An 18,520-nucleotide genomic window follows, 5' to 3' on the forward strand; every position below is an offset into this window, starting at 1 on the left:
TGACTTTAGGACCCTTTAAAGAGAGCACTGTAAATACAAAATAATTAATTTATCATTTGTTTACAAACCGACACAGAAAAAAATAATTAAATTCTGACATTTGCACTTATCTAAATGTAAAAGTTTAAGAGTTTGCTACTAGGACAAATCCATATCACAAATTTTTAAAAAAAAGGCCTTGATGGGTGAGGGGTGTGTAGTTTAACTTTTATTAGGAAAACATTAACAAACATAACATGATGATCAACACATCGGTAGTTAAAAAAGTCAAATGTTTCCGTTTTAATACATTTCACTGTGCAAGGCACACCTGGTGCATTCATAACCTGTTTCATCTGGCCTTATTTGATAGCGCTCCCTTGTGGAAAAAATGAATAAATAAATAATTCAACAGAATAGATTACAATGCTGGTCTTTTACTGCCCTCTACAGACGCCGATAGTCTAACAGTGAGGAGACACTAAACGTCATTGACAGCTAGGCCACATTATTCGACCTTTGTGCGATTTTGCATTAACCAAAGATTAATATTTAAACCTGAAAATAAATGTTTTATTTAAATTCATTAGGAGGTTTGATTTGTAAGGACACCAAATTTGGGAGGGGCTTAGGTTTGTCAGCACGAGCTGATCTTTAAAAAGTGCTTTATAATAATTGCATAATTTGCGCAAAAAGGACAATGAATAAAGCTCAACACTCCCTATTGTAAAGGGTCAGCTAAAGTGACATTTAACAGTAAGTAGGCTACCTATATAACAGACACCTGCAGCTGTCAATGACAAAATGCATTTGCATGCAGCTCTGTACAGCCATGGTAAACATTTTGTACATATATAATATTTTGGATGATGCATCTATCAAATGTTACTGAGCGGATTTATTGTGGGGTTTTTTTCTTCTTCTTTTTTGGTCTAAAGCCTGCCTCCATCGACAGTACGGTGGTACTGAATGCTGTAGTTTTTCCTTGCTCTCTATTTTTTTTTAGGAACAGCAGAGGCTCAGCACACAAGGACGGAGAATAGGAATAACACCAGGAACTCTTCCTTTTGCCTGTCTGAAGACAGATTTATTTCGTACATGACGCATTTATAGAGGACAAACAGGTATTGTGAGTTGATGTTTCGTATTTTGCGCTCGCGAAGCATGCTAATACTTCCTGATGATTAGCTCGAGCCCCCGCGTACGCCGCACGCGACGCGCGCGAACAAACCAGATCGCTCCCGTTATAAAACCGACGCAAAACAGCGCTCGCTCGCACATCAGACGGGTTTATCAATTATAATGGCAACGTTGAATTGTGTCGCGTCGCCTCTCATCCCTCGCTTGCGATGCAGATCGGCTGTTGCTCTGTGAGTGTGTACAGTATATAAACGCAGCGGAGGGAAAACAAAATGGGGGTGAGTTGGGGTGGGAGGAGCGCTGTTTAAAAGCAAGAATAGGACATTTGTGCTCAAGCAAACCTTTATTTAGCAACCACTTTCGGCTTGAGTTTGCATTTGAAAGCAAATGCTGTGAAGTTAAGGCGAGTGCTTTTATCTGTGCGCGTGCATGCAGGATTATTGGGTGATGGCCTCGCGCGCACGTACCGCATCCTGAGGGGTGAATATAATGCTGTTCATGTGCTGCTGCTGGTCACTCGGGAAATATTTTCATATATTTGACGAAACTTTTTGTGGGGAGGGGGAGGGATGGCGCTGTGTTATTATTAAACATGCTGCTGTTTGTCAAACATGCCTCGCGTATTTAATAGTGGATATCTCTGTGGGGTCGCTGCAGGCTGTGTGGACCCTCTGCCTTCCACTTTCAACCAGAAATTATATGATTTTTATGACTTTAGTTAACAGGGGATTATTGCTCAAAATTGTAATTGGGTTGGTTTCATAAAAAATGAATAAGAAAGAATCTAGACCCAGAAGTGATCATTTATATATTTTTGTATATTTATGTAAATTTGTCAATAACATGTTTCATGTGTTATGAAAATGCATTGTATTTTACATAAACAGCTTGTTTTTAAACGATTTAAATTGTTTTGCATTATTTTCATGACTATTAGGAACTTTCCCGAGCCAATTAGAGAATATTAATAAAATGAATGCGAAAAATAAGTAAATAAAAGTTGAATAAAGACGTCTGCTAAATTAATAAATATTAATGTAGTTTCCATGCATGTACAGATTTATTAATTATACATTTATATATATATATATATATATATATATATATATATATATATATTTTTTTTTTTTTTTTTTTTTTTTATTAATATAGTACACTACATAAATTATTGTCATCAGTTTTGCTATGAAATGTGACCTAAAACATACAAATTTTGTGAGATTTAAATTTATGCATTTGATTGATTAATCCAGGTGTTTTCAAACTTTATTCATCAAACCCCCTTGACCTAAATAATTGATTTGAATTATTTTACTTGAAGTGCCTCCTGACATTTAAAATTTATAGATATATTTAGGGATGGCAAAAGATTAATCGCGATTAATCGCATCCAAAATAAAAGTTTGTGTTTACAAAACATGTGTGTGTGGTGTGTGTAAATATTATGTATATATAAATACAAACACATTCATGTGTATATTTAAGATATATTTGCATTTATATACTGTAAATACATTTATATATTTTTTATTATATAGAAATATAAATATTTTATATATAAATATAACCAATTTTTCTTAAATATATACATGACTGTGTGTGTTTTTATATATAAATAATAATTATACACACCACACACACATATGTTATGTAAACACAAACTTTTATTTTGGATGCGATTAATCTTTTGACAGCCCTAATTTAAATATGAAAAATATTTAACTTCAATAACATAGATTTTTTATTAGTTTCAAAGTTTTTATCAGTAGTATTGAAATAATTATTTTTATTATTAAAGGTCATTGGACCTTCATCTAGTAATTGTCTTTTATTGGTACATACATATTTGTCCCTTTTTGCATGAGCTCCTCAGTTTTCTGATATAGTTTCTATGGCTATATTCATGAAAGGAACTAGTAAATCCGTAAACCAGTTAATCCATAAATAGGTTGGAGGAGGGTCTATTTGGTGTGTCTAATTTTCCTTACATGCATGTTTTTGGCCTATGGGAAGAATCAATGTAAACCCACGGTGCCACAGGGAGAACATGCAAACTCCACAAAGAAAGGTCACCTGACCTAGCCGGGATTCAAACCCAGAACCTTCTTGCTGTGAAGCAACAGTGCTACCCACTGAACCACTGTGCTGACCCATTTTCTAATATAGGGTTGTGTAATGGTCACATGACATAAGTTGTGTCTGTAAGTGTTTTATTTAGATTTTTTCTTTTAGAATATATATTTTTTTCATTTTATGATTTAGTTTAATTATTTGTTTTTAGCGATTCATAAACCCCTGCAATTCCCTCGTGAACCACCAGGGGTTTACGAACCCCAGTTTTGGGAAACCCTGCATTAATCCAAAGCTATATTGCATTCAGTGTATATCAAATGCATTTGTATTAGTAGGGTTGCCTTTGATCTTTATCCGTTTGAAGCAAAGTTATCTGAGTTCACGTTCAGAGATCATAATGCATTTTATTTTTTATTTCACTGTAGGTACTCCATCCAGTGGCACTGTGAGTTTAGAGGAGGTGGGTCCACTGTCATTTACTCTTGCAGCGGATGCATCTATTCATTGTGTGTTGTCGTATGGACGGCCGTTTGGATCAAAAGATGATAACAGAGCATATGTTTATTTTTTTACAGCAAAGGCAGGATGTCAGCCAGAGGAGGAAAGAAGAAGACCACCAAGCTGTCTCGCTCTGCCCGGGCAGGAGTTATTTTTCCTGTCGGGAGAATGATGCGTTATCTGCGCACAGGAACCCATAAGTATCGCATTGGCATGGGTGCACCTGTGTACATGGCAGCTGTCATTGAGTACTTAGCAGGTAAGGGCTTAAAAAACACAATCCTCCACCACAGACAGTTTTCCTGTTAGGACCGGTCTGCTTCTATCATTCCTAAAATGTTGTCGACTGTTGCATCACCACTGATGTTTCTGTAGCTGAGATTTTGGAGTTGGCTGGAAATGCAGCAAGAGACAACAAGAAGGGAAGAATCACTCCAAGACACATCAAGCTGGCAGTGGCCAATGACGAAGAACTCAATCAGGTAATGAATGACATGTCTAAATAGACCAAAGATTTGGCATATAAAAATATGTTTACATGCCGTACACTTTGGCACAGGTTTTTGCTAAAGGGCACAATGGGAATAACATGTTTGTCATGTGGAGGCTACATTAGCCTCTCTGTGTTTCGAAAGAGAGGGGTGAGCAGTGGACTGAGACGTTGGTTGCAATTCGCAATATCACCACTAGAGGACGCTAAAATATACACACATCAGTTTTAAATAAAGTTTATTAAAGAGAACAAATCATAAAATTTTGACCTTTTCCTTGTTTAAGTGCTATAATTGGGTCCCCAGTGGTGAAAAAATAGGTCATTGAAATTTGGCTCCTCTTGTGATGTCAGAAGGGGATAATAAAACACCTTAATCTGCACCTTTGCATTAAAGGGGGGGTTTAATGGTATTTCAAGCATTCTGACTTATTAACACAGTTATAGAGTTGTTTCCTCATGCTAAACGTAGGCAAAGTGTCAAAAATGCAGTTGGGCGTGTTTCAGAGTATTTCTGTGCCGAATGCACTTCGCCAGGGTTCGTACAAGTTTCGGCTAATTTTTTTCGATTACGGTTCTAACTGACGTTTCAGGGGTTTTCGATACGTATCACTTCTTTATATGGGCTTCCGCCGGAAAACTTCCCCCGAAAAACCCCGCCCAGCCGTCAATCAGCGGGAGACGCTAGAGCTGCTAACAGCTTATCACGCCACTCAGCTTTGTTTAATTTCAAAAGTCAACAATGGCACAACAAGAAGTGTGTTTTTGGATGTAAGGAGAAGACATCCAGCCTTATGGAAACAATGGATATAGTTTATTATCCGGATTAGCAGCGGAGTTTTGCGTGTGTGTTTGATGCGGTGGATTTTCAGAACCGGGTCATGACGAGTTACACGTGGTAAGTAAGACTTCTGTCTTATGTTGGAAATAGGCGCGTGTATATTATATAAATGACACGAACATGTAGTGAATCATAAGTTAAAACAGTGTTGTATAGTGTTGTATGACTCGTACTCGCTCCTCCCGTGTTATAACTCCTCCTTCTGCATTTTTTCGGACGTTATCGGAAAGATTCGGTAAAGCTAATCTTTCTTTTATAAATCTGATTAAACTAAAGCCTCTTCAGAGATATAAAGGATGTCATACTACTCCATAGGTACTCCAGATTAATATCAGAAATGCAGAAACAGCGTGTGTTACGTGAGCTTTAAAAAGACACACCCAAAAACTGCACATTTTTGCTCACACCTACAAAGTGGCAATTTTAACATGATATGTTACATTATCGATCTGGTATTTTGAGCTAAAACTTCACATATGTACTCTGGGGACACCAAAGATTTATGTGACATCTTAAAAAAGCTGTGTGAAATGTTCCTTTTAAGAAATAAACGAAATCAAACCTGCAATACTCTTGATGTATCCAGCTTTGGATTTGGCACCTTTTCATTAGTAGTTCAAACCTATACTAGTTGTGCTACTAAACTCATCCACATACAGAGATTTAATAGTTGAATTGATAATCCTTTGTGCCTGGCTCTGCTTATAGCAGTATTTTTAAAAGCAGTTTGTTATAACATGTTACTAATCAGCTGCTCAGAGGGGTGACCATATCAAACGGTGGAGTTCTGCCTCGCATCCATCCTGAGCTGCTCTCCAAGAAGAGAGGAGGCCGGGTGAAGGTGGAGACTCAGGTGGCCGTTCCAGAGAAGAGGGCGAGTCGGATGAAGGCCATCAAGAAACCCAACAGAAAGAGCAAAGGAAAACCAGGCCGCAAGCCCAAAGTAAGGACAGTTAGGGCTATCACGATTATGAAATTTGGCTGACGGTTAATTGCCTAATAAATTGTGACGATTAGGACAATTAATGGTCTGTTTTAGGGCTTTGACGTTTAATTCTCATAGATTTGTTGTTTGTTTGTGAAATAATTTTCACATATTGTTGTGATTATTTAAATTAAATATTTTGCAAGGTTTACCTGGCAGTAAATATTAATACACATAACACATATTTAAACGTAATTATTTAATGAATATATCTTTTAAAAAACAAAAAAAAATCCCTTAATTTGAATGAGCTGTTTTGGAAATGTTTGTTTTACTTGGCAATTCATACTACTTATCAAAGTTTTGCAGCATTTCTTTAAATGCAGTTTTTCTTTGCAATGTATCGCGTTACACTGTCAGTCAAGGAGCACCATTAAAGAAACACCATTCACACAGACCTTTGGTCCTAGAAAATACCTGTAAAATTGCCAGACAAGCGTCTGTGTGAACACAAACACGTCCCGTAAATCTTCTGGGATTATTGCCGGAAAGAGGACCTAGTAAGGTACTTGGAAAACCCTCTGTGTGAACAAGAAGCCGAAACAATACCGTAATGCGTGTGTCGTAGGGAGGACGCGCGTCATCACAACAAAAGTTATGGTTCAGCTCCTTAAAACAAGAAATAACATGCATATAAACATTCACCATGAGAAATGTCGCAGGCAGATTGAAGCAGTTATCAAGAAATGAGACGCATAAACAATGACGCATGTGCCGTAGTCGGTGTGTGTCATGGCAACATGAAGTTGGTTCAACTCTTTAAAATGAGGGATTTACAACATTTACGATGAGAAATGTCAGCAAACTGGACTGAAGCAGATATCAGGTAAGTTAGCTCGTCACTTACTGCGCTAAAACGGTGATCATTCAGCAGCATAAAGAATATCACGTCATGTGCTCATTTGAGCTTATAATAAACAAAAATGCCAGCGCGTCATCCCAACAAGATATATAGTTCAGCTCCTCAAAATGCGGGTTTTTAAATGCATATAAACAATCAACATGAGAAATGTCTGAAAACTGTATTAAAGCAGAGATCAGGGAGCTCCTCAAACATCCACTCTAAAGCAGAGATCATTCACCAGCATAGAACGGCGCGTCACATGCTCCTTTATAGTCTTATCATAAACAAAAATGCACACGAGAGAGAAATAATAAATAATATGCAAACTTCAGATGCTGCGTAGAAGAGAGGGCAGGACTTTCAACAGGTCACGTGTCTTTCTGGGACCTTGCAGATGCCGGCAAATCATGGCAGAATGAATGAACAAAAAATCTAACAATCCCAGAAAAATCCAGGATGGATTTTCTGTGTATTTTCCGGAATGTCTGTGTGAAAAGGGCTATGTTGTCTCGTTTATACTGGCGCTGCAGCTCCCCTTGTGTTTTTTAGAGAGAAATGCAATCATTGCGGTGATCTGAAATCATCGTGATGAGGTCAAAAAATCACGATGAGACGATTATTTAATCATTGTGACAGCCCTAAGAACAGTATCAGCTGATAAACCTTAGTGCTGTTAAACTAAAATGAATTATATTAACTCTTTCCCCACCAGCATTTTTTTTAAGTTGCAAGCCAGCACCAGCATTTTTTTATGATTTTCACAATAGTTTAGCACCCTTTTTCTATACATTTATAAACAAACAATATATCAAATAAAAAACAGACCCTCAGCTTTCAAACAAACAAAACTGAAAAAATGTTTTGTTCTACCTTCATTTGTTCTCTTTTTATCACTTCTCAAATATGGGTAGGTTTCTTCAAAAATACAAAATTTTGAGCAAAAAACTGAGGTAATGAGGACTTCAGATTCAGAACGAAGGTCACAACAGCTTTTACTGTTTTTGAATCAGTGGACGTTTAAGTGTTTTTAACTCGTCAATAGCAGGGAAAAGCGTTAAGATCACAAATGTGACGCTGCCTGTGAAAACCCAGCTATAGTCTTTATCTTATACATAAAATCATCCTACAAAATGTAAAGAACATTCAGTGAAAAATAACCTTGATATGTTTATTATCACCTGAGCAAGGTCATAAGATTGAAATCAATGTGAAATAAGTGAATGAAATCAAATTTTGATGCTCCTGATCTCATCATTAGATTTTGAGACTTTAGTCTGGATTTCACACATGTTTTGCTGTAATACAGAATTTGTTCTGAAAATGAGAACTGTTTTGCAGAAAAGCACAGAAAATGACAAAGAAGCAGACGCCAACGCAACATTAGAAGATGGACCAGGAGAAGGATTCACTATTCTCTCCGCAAAGAGCTTATTCCTTGGACAAAAGGTCTGCAGCTTTGTATAGCTTTGTTGTACTGTATATCAGCTGATATAAATACAGTAGTACTAATACACTAGTGATTTATGGTACAGTACAGAATTAACCTTGTGTCCATCAGCTTTCCCTTACAGAGAGTGAAATCAGCAAAATCGGATCAATCAAAGTGGAGGGAATCATCAATCCCACGAATGCAGAGATTGATCTGAAAGAGGGAATCGGTCAGTAGTCTACAAGACTAACACAATGCTTAAACATAATATCAGGCAGTGCTATCTGTAAAATAGATTTTATGATGATGATTTATGATTCAAACTGATGTATTCTGTTGATACAGGTAATGCCCTCGAGAAGGCAGGTGGAAAAGATTTCCTCGAGACCGTTAAGGAGCTGAGGAAATCCCAAGGCCCCTTGGAAGTCGCATCAGGTGAATTTTCAAGCACGCGCTCCTCCCTTGACACTAGCAGACAGGAAACAGACTTGATTTAGTTTGCATGATCTAGCAGCATTCACAGTGGTGGGAAATGACCTTGATAAAAATACAAGTCTTAAAGGGATAGTTCACCAAAAATAAAAATTCTGTCATCATTTACTCACCCTCATGTTGTTACAAACCTGTATAAATTTCTTTGTTCTGATAAATATAAAAGAAGTCTTCCATAGTATTCTTTTTTCTTACTATGGAAGTAAATGGGGCTCATGATCAGTTTGGTTATAAACATTCCTCAAAATATCTTCGTTCTTGTTCATCAGAAAAAATACATTTATGCAGGTTTGTAACAACATGAGAGTGAGTAAACTATCCCTTTAAAGTTGGAAAGGTCATGAAAATATGCCAAATCAAGATAATTCCCCATTTTCCTCTGTTTCAATATCTTATGAGCAAGGCATTGCTTTTGCAAGCAAGTGTGCAAATCAGTCTGCAGGTTATTTTATTAGTTGCAAAAATATGCACACAAACAGTATCCTCCCCCTTGCAATCTTCAGATAACATGTTATGATATCATCTACGATATCTCCAGTATTTACAAATAAGAACGGTCATGGAAATGTATTGGTGAAAAGTGTGGGAACCTTGAAAGTGAAACAAGAGATAAGAAACCCATTGTAGTCTCTTTGCTGATGTAGTTGTGATCCCAGCGTTTCTTATTCCCTGTGCTCTGCAGTGGCAGTCAGCCAAGCCAATGGGATGGCAGCACGTTTCATCATCCACTGTCACGTCCCCCAGTGGGGCTCAGAGAAGTGTGAGGACCAGCTCGAAAAAACTGTCAAGAACTGTCTCTCGGCTGCCGAGGAGAAGAAACTCAAGTCGGTGGCCTTCCCCTCGCTACCCGCCGGACGGTGAGCTACGATCGCAACAATGACCTAAACAGATCAATGTTTTTGAAGTACCCTGATGATGTACCCCATGCACAAAAAATGTAGATCCATGCACATGCCAACAGCTGATATTATCCACAATTCATTGCGAAAGAGAGTTTATTGATGCTACTCTGAAATAATAGACAAAATTATATTTTAAACATTGCATGAGAAATTATCGAACAACAGCTTAAATCTGAGGAGGAGTTGAATTTTGCGGCTTTGGTTAAATGTTAAAGCAGCAAAATAGAAAAATATTCATATTTTAAACTTTATTAAATGATATAAAACTAGCTTCCGTTAACGACGCCATCTTCCCTGTCTTCTCCCATCTCCCATGCGAGGTGAAAATTATTAATCCTTCTTTGTTTAACTTTATCAGTAACAGTTAAACCTTTAAAAACTATTGAATGCTGATAAGTTACAAATTATTTAAAATGTATACTTTTCAAAAATATTAGCGGCCTTTGTCATATAGGCATAGCTGTTTATTGTTTCCTTCATTTGTATACATTTACTTATTTCACTATAGTGAAAATTTGTAGATTGAAGGATCTAACTGTGAGATTACGCCATACGCGAGTTCGGCGATTTGTGCGAGTAGATTACATACAAAGTCAATGCAAGGACGCGATCGGACGCGTCCTCGCGTGGGGCGATGCGAATGACACGATATGGACGGCACGTTTACTGTGAAAACACACGCTATTCGCCTCAAACGCATCTTCGCCCAAGTTGTAAATATTCAACTCGAGCGAAAAATTTGCATGACACGAAGTTAAATCCCACAAGTAATCTAGAGCGAGTAACGCGATGCCCCGCGTTTGGTGTGTACGTAGCATAATGCTGCGTTCAGACTGCCGCAGTAAAGGTGTCAAGTGCGAGTGATTTCAATGTTAAGTCAACGTGAAGACGCAATGACGTGCCTCTGGAGGTCTCGCGGCACGAATAAGGCGTTTAGTGCGGCGCGGTAGACGTGACTCCGTGAAGTTTGCGCGAATGGCGTTAATTGAGCGTTGCCACGGCAAACGCGCGAGTTGAAAAATTTGAACTTTGGCGGAAAAACGCGCCACGTTAACCAATCAGGAGCTTGCTCTAGTAGTGACGTGAGTACACAAAGCGAGCGGAGTCGCAGAAGCCCCTCCCATGACTCGAATTTCTGTGTAAATGTCTTAATGACTAGAATTTCACGCGCAGCTTTTACATGCGAATGAAGCAAGTAAACTCAAAATGTTCATGCTACGTACACACCAAATGCAGGGCATCGCGTTACTCGCTCTAGATTACTTCTGGATTTAACTTTGTGTCATGCGAATTTTTCGCTCAAGTTGAATATTTTCAACTTGATCGAAGACACGTTTTAGGAGAATAGCGCGTGTTTTGGCGGTGGACGCGCCGCCCATGTCCTGTCATTCGCATCGCCCCACGCGAGGACGCGTCTGGTCCCGGGCTTTTCCATTGACTTTGTATGTAGTCTGCTCGTGCAAATCGTTGAACTCGCGTCTGGTGTAAACCCACAGTCAAGCGGCAAACTCAACGCGGTTTTGACGCCTCAAACACGGCTGGTGTGAAACCACGGTTACACTAGAATGAGCTTCTCTCCCATGTTGGCATGGATTAGCGATTAAACTGAAAATTCATTATGACTGCCACTAGGGGGAAAACTCCCACAGTCGTGTCCAAATATGGTGTACAGTGGAAAGTGTCCATGTTGAACAAATTTGTTTAATGCAAAGTAATGTTTGAGTAATTATCTATGGTTGTTTCAATGTTCCTATGAAATCAAAATAAGGATGTCACCTTCTATCATTTTCCCTCAGAAATGGTTTCCCAAAGCAAACGGCAGCCCAGCTAATACTGAAGGCCATTTCGAACCATTTTGTCTCAGCAACCAGCTCGTCTCTGAAGAACATTTACTTTGTGTTGTTTGACAGCGAGAGTATTGGAATATACCTGCAGGAGATGGCCAAGATGGACAGCAAGTGATGTTCAGTCATGGATTTGATATATTTGAAAGTGTAACGGCCTTGGACGCCTTTCTGTTTTAGCTTTTGTTTGACTCTTTGCCTCAACGCTGTTTGATGGTACCATGAATTGAGCAGACAAAAGCTTTAGCAGATAAAGCATCTAGGCCAGTAGTGGGTTGTTGTGCAGCTTGGTGAAAGATGTTGTAGGTATATGTTTTCGAAAACAGATTATTTGAAGGTGTTTAAACAAGGATATTTGTGACGTACTGTACACCATTTCTGTTTTACTGTTCTTTAAAGAATAGACATTCATTTAGATTAGATCGACTTAATCATTGTTTGCCATTGTTATCCTTAGACAGATCTTGGTTTTACATTCCATGTTCGGAGTTAAACTTTTGACCGTTGTTTTTGGCTAGATATGTGTGATTTATCAAGTTTTGATTTATCGAGGAAAGTGTTTCTTGTTCTGCTTTGAAATAAAAAAATGTTTTACACCACAGCTCGAGCTTTTTTCTTTCACAGAATACTAAAAACAGTCACTTAACTGGCATCTATTTACTAGCTTGTAGAAGTGGGCAATACTGTACTGTATATTCTGCTGTAATGTTCAACCAATAATGAGATTTGAAAGCAATGAAGGATTTTTGTTTAAGTAAATGTCCCAAATTCCAATCTAAAATCTCCTGAGAACTTTAAATACAAGTCATGCGGACCACCATAATATTCTGGCGAGCTCTGAAAGAGCACATAACTCGCTATCCACTTTCCTTTAGTACAGTAGTGTCCCTGTATAACTCATTGCATTAGGAGTGCCAGAAGACTCGTGGATTTGAACCCAGTTGATACTGATAAAAAATGTTTACCTTTCTATAGGTCACTCAACTGTTGTACTTTAAGGAAAACTACACTGTTTTTCAATATTTTACTATGTTCTTACCTCAACTTAGACGAATTAAAACATAACTATCTTTTTTCAATGCGTGCACTTAATCTTTGTACAGCTCGTCGTGAATGTGTTAGCATTTAGCCTAGCCCCATTCATTCCTATGGCTCCAAACAGGGATGAATTTAGAAGCCACCAAACACTTCCATGTTTTCTCTATTTAAAGACTGTTACATGAGTGTGGCACAAAATAAAACTTTTGTTTTGAGCCATAAGAATGAATGGGGCTAGTCTAAATGCTAATACACGACGCACTGTACAAAGATTAAAAGTGCACAAGTTGAAGATAGGTATTTATTAATTTATTGAAATTGAGGTAAGAACATAGTAAAATATTGAAAAACGGTATAGTTTTCCTTTAAAAGTGTACTCAACTGGGCTATTTTGAAACACCATTTATTTCAAAACAACAAAAATCTGTAAATTTTTTTGTAAATAATTTCCTCACTTACAAAATTTACGTGAATGTGAAAGTCGGAAAGATTTGATAATACAGAGAATTCAAGTTTGATTTCTTCGCTTAACTTAGGTGAGTTTGTTCATATTTTATATTATTGTAGTTTTATATTGATAAAATAAACGGAAACCAATCATTTGTTTTGAAAAATCTAAGGATCTTAGATTTATTTATGTTATAGGGCGGGTAAAATGTTTATCATCTATTGGTTTTTGTTTAATAGAGTCATTTTACATTTTTATTGTTGTTCTGTTTTAATAATAATAATGAAGAAATAGGCATTCGTAGTAATGAAAATTATGTCAATTAAATCTTTCATTTGTTTGTGTTTTAACGCAGATACCATCTGTCGAATTTGTTTTATTAATAAACAAGCAATATAAGCAAGTTTGTCATTGGAGCTACTATTTTATTGGAGTTGAGTTTTTCGTTAAGAGTAATAATGAACAAACATTTAAAAAATTAATTTTATTAATAAATGGAAATATTAAATAATGTAATGTTAAAGATTAAATAGCCAACTTTTAAACTTCTTTGCCAAATATATTTTCATTCAAAATATGCGCTGTGTTTAATAAGTTTAAAATGTGAAAAAATCCTCATGTGCACATCCCTAATAATACAAATCGAACAAATTGTGTAAGAATATATGTCCATACATGTATAAACATGTATGGTATTTAGTATATTTTAGTACATTTTTTAAGTATACTAAAGTGCTGGTGAAGTAGGTCAATACTATAAATTAGCAAATTTTACACTTTTATTTAGTACAAAGTAACAATCTACTACAAATGTACTTAGTACTTTTACACCACTGATATACATAAATAATAAGTACTTTTTATTTAACAAACTTTTGCTTTACATCCGCATAAAATGGTACTTGTCACTCTACATTTCTTAAATGCAAGTTGTTTTTACCCTTAATACTTTAAAAATGTAGTACTTTCTTATTTATACTCAAGTAAACTAGATTGATATAGTAAATAGATTTCATATTTTTATAAAAATTGGGTATTAAAGTGCACCTATTTCGTTGCAAAAAAAAAAAAAAAAAACGTTATTTTGTGTATTTGGTATAATACAATGTGTTCGTGTGGTTTATGGTTAAAAACACATTATTTTCCACATAACACACAATTTTTGCTACAGATATGTTTTTCTCAAACACATTGATTTTGTACAAAACTCATCGATTTGAAAAGCTCTGTGTCCCTGATTGGCCAGCTAATCTGTACGTTATTATTGGTCTAAATACCCCTGACGTCAGCCGTAGACGATAACTCGCGTCATTGTTTACTTTTGGGTATGTACCTTTTGTATATCGTTAACATGTACTAATACACTTACACACCAAAAGAAATGTAAAATTGTGAATCGGACGATAGTTGCTCTTTAAATTTGATATGAAATGTAGTGGGTTTAAAAGTATGATATTATGTTTCAAAATGTAGTAAAGAAAAACACAGATAACCTACAGATACTTAAAAAATATACTTTATAGTACTTTTACACCATTGATGTATATTCTTAGTACATTCGAGTAGACTATTTTTACCTGGGTCCTCTGAATGCATAAATGTAAAATCGGGTAATTCTCACAAAACTCAGACTTAAAAGGTGTCCAGCATCAGATTTTTTTAAAAAGTCTGAACTTAGTCTAACCATTATTTTTAGAGCATTAAAAAAATTCCTATAGAATTATTTAAATTTTTTAGATTTTCATTTTTTTTTAAATTATCATTACCACAACATATTACATTAAATATATGCATTTACAAACTCATGTTTCGGTTATGAGAACTAAAAAGTTGTCAAGGTACTATGACAAACAAAATTTCAACTTTTATCAGGAGAGAAAAAATAAGAACTGCTCACGTGGTAGCCATCTTGAGTGTCAGTCAATTATGTCCCTTCCAACTATTTTTTTAAATGTTAGTTTCTTGAGGGCTTAAACAATGATTGAAAATTTTGAGGAGGATGAGAAAATGTATATTCCTTATTATTGTCTTTACATTTATCAATGATAACCAAATAGCACATGTTTCTTTACTGTAAATGTTTATAGTATAACATGCACTGAAGCATTTTATTTTTTAGATTTTTTAATTATAAATATTTCCATGTGTCAAAGAACCCAAATCCAGTCATGGACATTGAAAATTGCGGTAATGGAAATTTTCCCCTTAAATGTAGAAAAAATATTGGTTAGTATGATGTCATTTGAAATCATGTGCAAAATAGTACATGAAGAGATGTTTGTAACTGCATGCTTCTTATTTTGATGCTCTTATTTGCATTTAATTTTTTTATCAAAATGTTTCATGACACCTCATAAGTCTAATTTCGCAAGATTCACCCAATCAGCCATATATCTTTTGTTTCATATAAGGCAGGAAGAATTCGAGATTTAAATGAAAAGGTAAATAATAAAAAGTATGAGGTAAACTATTCCTTTAAAAATATCATAAAAACACACTATATCCACCATATAAGAGGCAAACACACAAGGACACAGTAGTATGATTTTTACCATATATATTTATTACACTGTAAAAAGTACATTTACTTTTATTCATATATGTATATATATACACCGATAAGTTTCATTGAATGAACTGTTGACTACAAATTTAGCTCCCACTGTATCTAAGAATGCAGTACAACAAGAGGCAAACAAAGAAAAGACAATGTCTGTTTCACTTCTGACACGTGTTACGTTTGTGTCAGTGCCATTTAAAGTCTGCTTCCTCTAAAGTAAGGCAGTGAAGATCTTGATTAAATTAGAATATTATTCCTTAAAATCTACAGTTTCTTGAGCCATAAAGGTGAAACCACCCACCCAAGTAGTTTCTGTCAGGATCACATATTGTTCACTGTCAGATGCACTTTAAACTGTAATTAATCTTGTGAAACACATAAGCTGGTCTTGCCTTAAACAAGCCGATGGCCTGAAAACGATTACATTTGGAATGAGGGATTTTTTTTAGCTACTTTAAGGATGAACTTCGCAGGTTCATGAAGTGGTTAATAGTTAAGAGATAAACCATAAATAAAGAGGTTATGCATTATTACTGCAAAGAAGGGCATCTGTAGTGTGCATCTGAAAGTGCCCGGACTGATCTACGTTTGTTTTGTTTTTGTTTCAGGACTTAACTAACAAGAGATACTCCAGGAAAATATCAAAATTACCATTTGATTCACTCACCCCCAAGCAATGCGAGACACACATGTCCATCATCTTTCAAACGAACACACCCGGAGTTATTCCAGCAAATGCCGTTGCTCTTCCAAGCTTTATAATTGGAGAAATCAGGGAACAACTTCTGACTTCAAAACCCAAAAAAGGGCATCAATCCCTCACAGAAGCAATCCACACTGCTACAAGGGGTTAATAAGTGACTTTTGCGGGTAATCTCTCGTGAATCGTGTCCAAAACAGCGTCGTTACTGGAAGCTAGTTATACTAGTTTATAAAGTTTTTTATACAAATATTAACCCCTTGGAGCCATGTGGATTACTTCTGTAAAGGATGGATGCACTTTTGTTCTCCCGTTATAAAGCTTGAAAAGCAAGGACATTTACCAAAATACTTCAAATGTGTTTGTCTGAAAGACGATGTACATATGCATCTCAGATGGCGTGAGGGTGTGTAAATCATGGGGTGATTTTGATATTTGGCTGGTGTATCGCTTCCATCGTTTCTGGAAGGCCAGAACTGCCAGACTGATACAGCAAACAGCATAAGAAACACTATGATCTCTCTTTAAGACAACTTACAAATAAAAAAGTCAAATAAGATAAAAACCTGACATTTAGAAATCTGCTATATGATTTCATCATGGAAAACAGAAACCGGTTGAAAATGAACAAGTGTGGAATAATCAACAAATGTCTGCACAAGTGGCTGCTGCTCTGTAACTCAGTCTTTCTTTGGACCAATTATGGCTAAACGAATGTAAAAGCCAAAGAAACATCCTGTAAATTGTTCAAAAAATAATTTTCTTTATACAGTACAGTTTAGATTTAGTTTGAACTGTGATAAAAGCTGTAAAGATTGAAGAGTTTCTTATGGTTTCTTTTGCTGAACCCGCTTTGCATGCGGTACCAATTAGACATTCTCTGTGATCAGCGCCTGAGCAAATCTCAGGAAAAAGAAATTAAAATCTGTTAGCATTGACTCTGAAATAAATCAAATCCCATCAATAATAAAACTGCCCTTCATATTTCAGTGGCACCTTTCTGGTTTGAATAAATATTGTTATTTATGTAGCACATCTAACTGAAGTACGTTCAAAGTCCAAATGATCTGGGCGTTTCTTCAACCATGCAAATCAATGTCCTCTGTCTCACGCTCTCTTATTCCACGTCCTGCTGTTTCATTTCATTTAATAGTGTGAAGGAGCGTGTAAGCAGACAGGAGAACGGTGGAATAAGATGGGTTTTATTCCTTAAACCGTCACAACACTCTCGTGCCTTTTATCTGACGGCTGGGTCAGTCGGATGTGGGCCGGGGCAGCAGGGGTACAGGTGAGGTGGCCTCTATAAGAGCAGGGTTCAGAATGATTGGCAGAGACATAGGGGGCACGCCCACTTGCAGTGGTGAGGCGAGGGGCTGTAGGATAAGTGGAGACTGACTGAGAGGGGGCGGGGCTTCTGCAGAACTCATCTTTGACGGAGTGGCCACGGGAGGTGTCGAAGGAGGTACTGGAGATGATCTATCGGTTCCTGTGAACAGAAAATTAAGCAGACAACAATACAATAAGCATAATAAATTTAGGAAGCCTATCATTAAAAAAAAAAAATTATATACATATATATATAAATGTGCTCAATTTATATATATCCAGGGTGTGATTTGGGGGGGATTATCCCCCCTCGCTCTTTATATCCCTGCCTCTGATGATTTTTTTCCAAAATGTATCACCCCCATGATTAATGGTCATCAAACGGGCTAAAATAAAGATAATTTAATATAAGTAAAAATTTGATTTTTTTCACAACAGTAACTGAGGTAAGAACAGTTTAGCATCATAAGCATACGTCTAAATAAAGCTTCTGATCACCGTTGGCACTAGGTGTGGGTATATCCTGAGGTGATGTAGGTCTGCTAGGGACGTTTGGCTCTGCAGGGGCCGCTGGCACTGGCGATGGGGCTGGCATGGGGGGAGAGGCTGGCGTAACAGCGATAGGGGGTGGGACGGGCTCCGCAGGAACATTACAGACCTGTTCTGTGAAAGGATGAAGAGACCAAACTTATGTTACTGTATTACTGCAAATCGAAGTATTCATTAGTTTGCAAAAGATGGGTGATTCTCGCGAAATTAGACTTATGAGGTGTCATGAAACATTTTGATAAAAAGTAAATGCAAAGTAAGTGTATCAAAATAAGAAGCATAGAGTTCACATCTCTCTCAAACATCTCTTCACGTACTATTTTGCACATGATATCAAATGACATCATCCAAACCAATTTTGTTGTTTTTTCCACATTTAAGG

General features: G+C 36.6%; 2 protein-coding genes across 9 annotated transcripts in view; one reads left to right on the forward strand and one right to left on the reverse strand.

The window, feature by feature from the left end:
* The first annotated feature begins 944 nt into the window (after positions 1-944).
* On the forward strand, positions 945-12,118 carry macroh2a2 (macroH2A.2 histone). The gene is made up of 10 exons (XM_055170848.2): positions 945-1,103; positions 3,618-3,652; positions 3,768-3,949; positions 4,066-4,172; positions 5,773-5,964; positions 8,189-8,296; positions 8,409-8,508; positions 8,625-8,714; positions 9,454-9,628; positions 11,470-12,118. Exons 3-10 carry the CDS (start codon positions 3,778-3,780, stop codon positions 11,633-11,635), a joined length of 1,110 nt encoding a protein of 369 aa, XP_055026823.1. The 5' UTR covers positions 945-1,103; positions 3,618-3,652; positions 3,768-3,777; the 3' UTR covers positions 11,636-12,118.
* A 5,326-nt stretch (positions 12,119-17,444) lies between these two features.
* gbf1 (golgi brefeldin A resistant guanine nucleotide exchange factor 1) overlaps positions 17,445-18,520 on the reverse strand; it is an 88,360-nt gene continuing 87,284 nt past the window's right edge. For all 8 annotated transcript variants that reach the window (XM_055170842.2, XM_055170841.2, XM_055170839.2 and 5 more), the window contains 2 exons: positions 18,088-18,252; positions 17,445-17,749 (listed from right to left, as the gene is read on the reverse strand). In XM_055170842.2, coding sequence (XP_055026817.2) covers positions 17,517-17,749; positions 18,088-18,252 — 398 coding nt within the window. In that variant the 3' untranslated portion in view covers positions 17,445-17,516. The remainder of the gene's footprint in view (positions 17,750-18,087; positions 18,253-18,520) is intronic.

The sequence above is a fragment of the Misgurnus anguillicaudatus genome, chromosome 11 (assembly GCF_027580225.2).
Source record: "Misgurnus anguillicaudatus chromosome 11, ASM2758022v2, whole genome shotgun sequence".
In the NCBI taxonomy this organism is placed as follows: Eukaryota; Metazoa; Chordata; class Actinopteri; order Cypriniformes; family Cobitidae; genus Misgurnus; species Misgurnus anguillicaudatus.

Coding starts and splice junctions, on each gene's coding strand:
- macroh2a2 (XM_055170848.2), top strand. CDS start 3,778: ATGTCAGCCAGAGGAGGAAAGAAGAAGACCACCAAGCTGTCTCGCTCT. Junction 4,173..5,772: donor ATGACGAAGAACTCAATCAG/GTAATGAATGAC, acceptor GTTACTAATCAG/CTGCTCAGAGGGGTGACCAT. Junction 8,509..8,624: donor TGATCTGAAAGAGGGAATCG/GTCAGTAGTCTA, acceptor CTGTTGATACAG/GTAATGCCCTCGAGAAGGCA.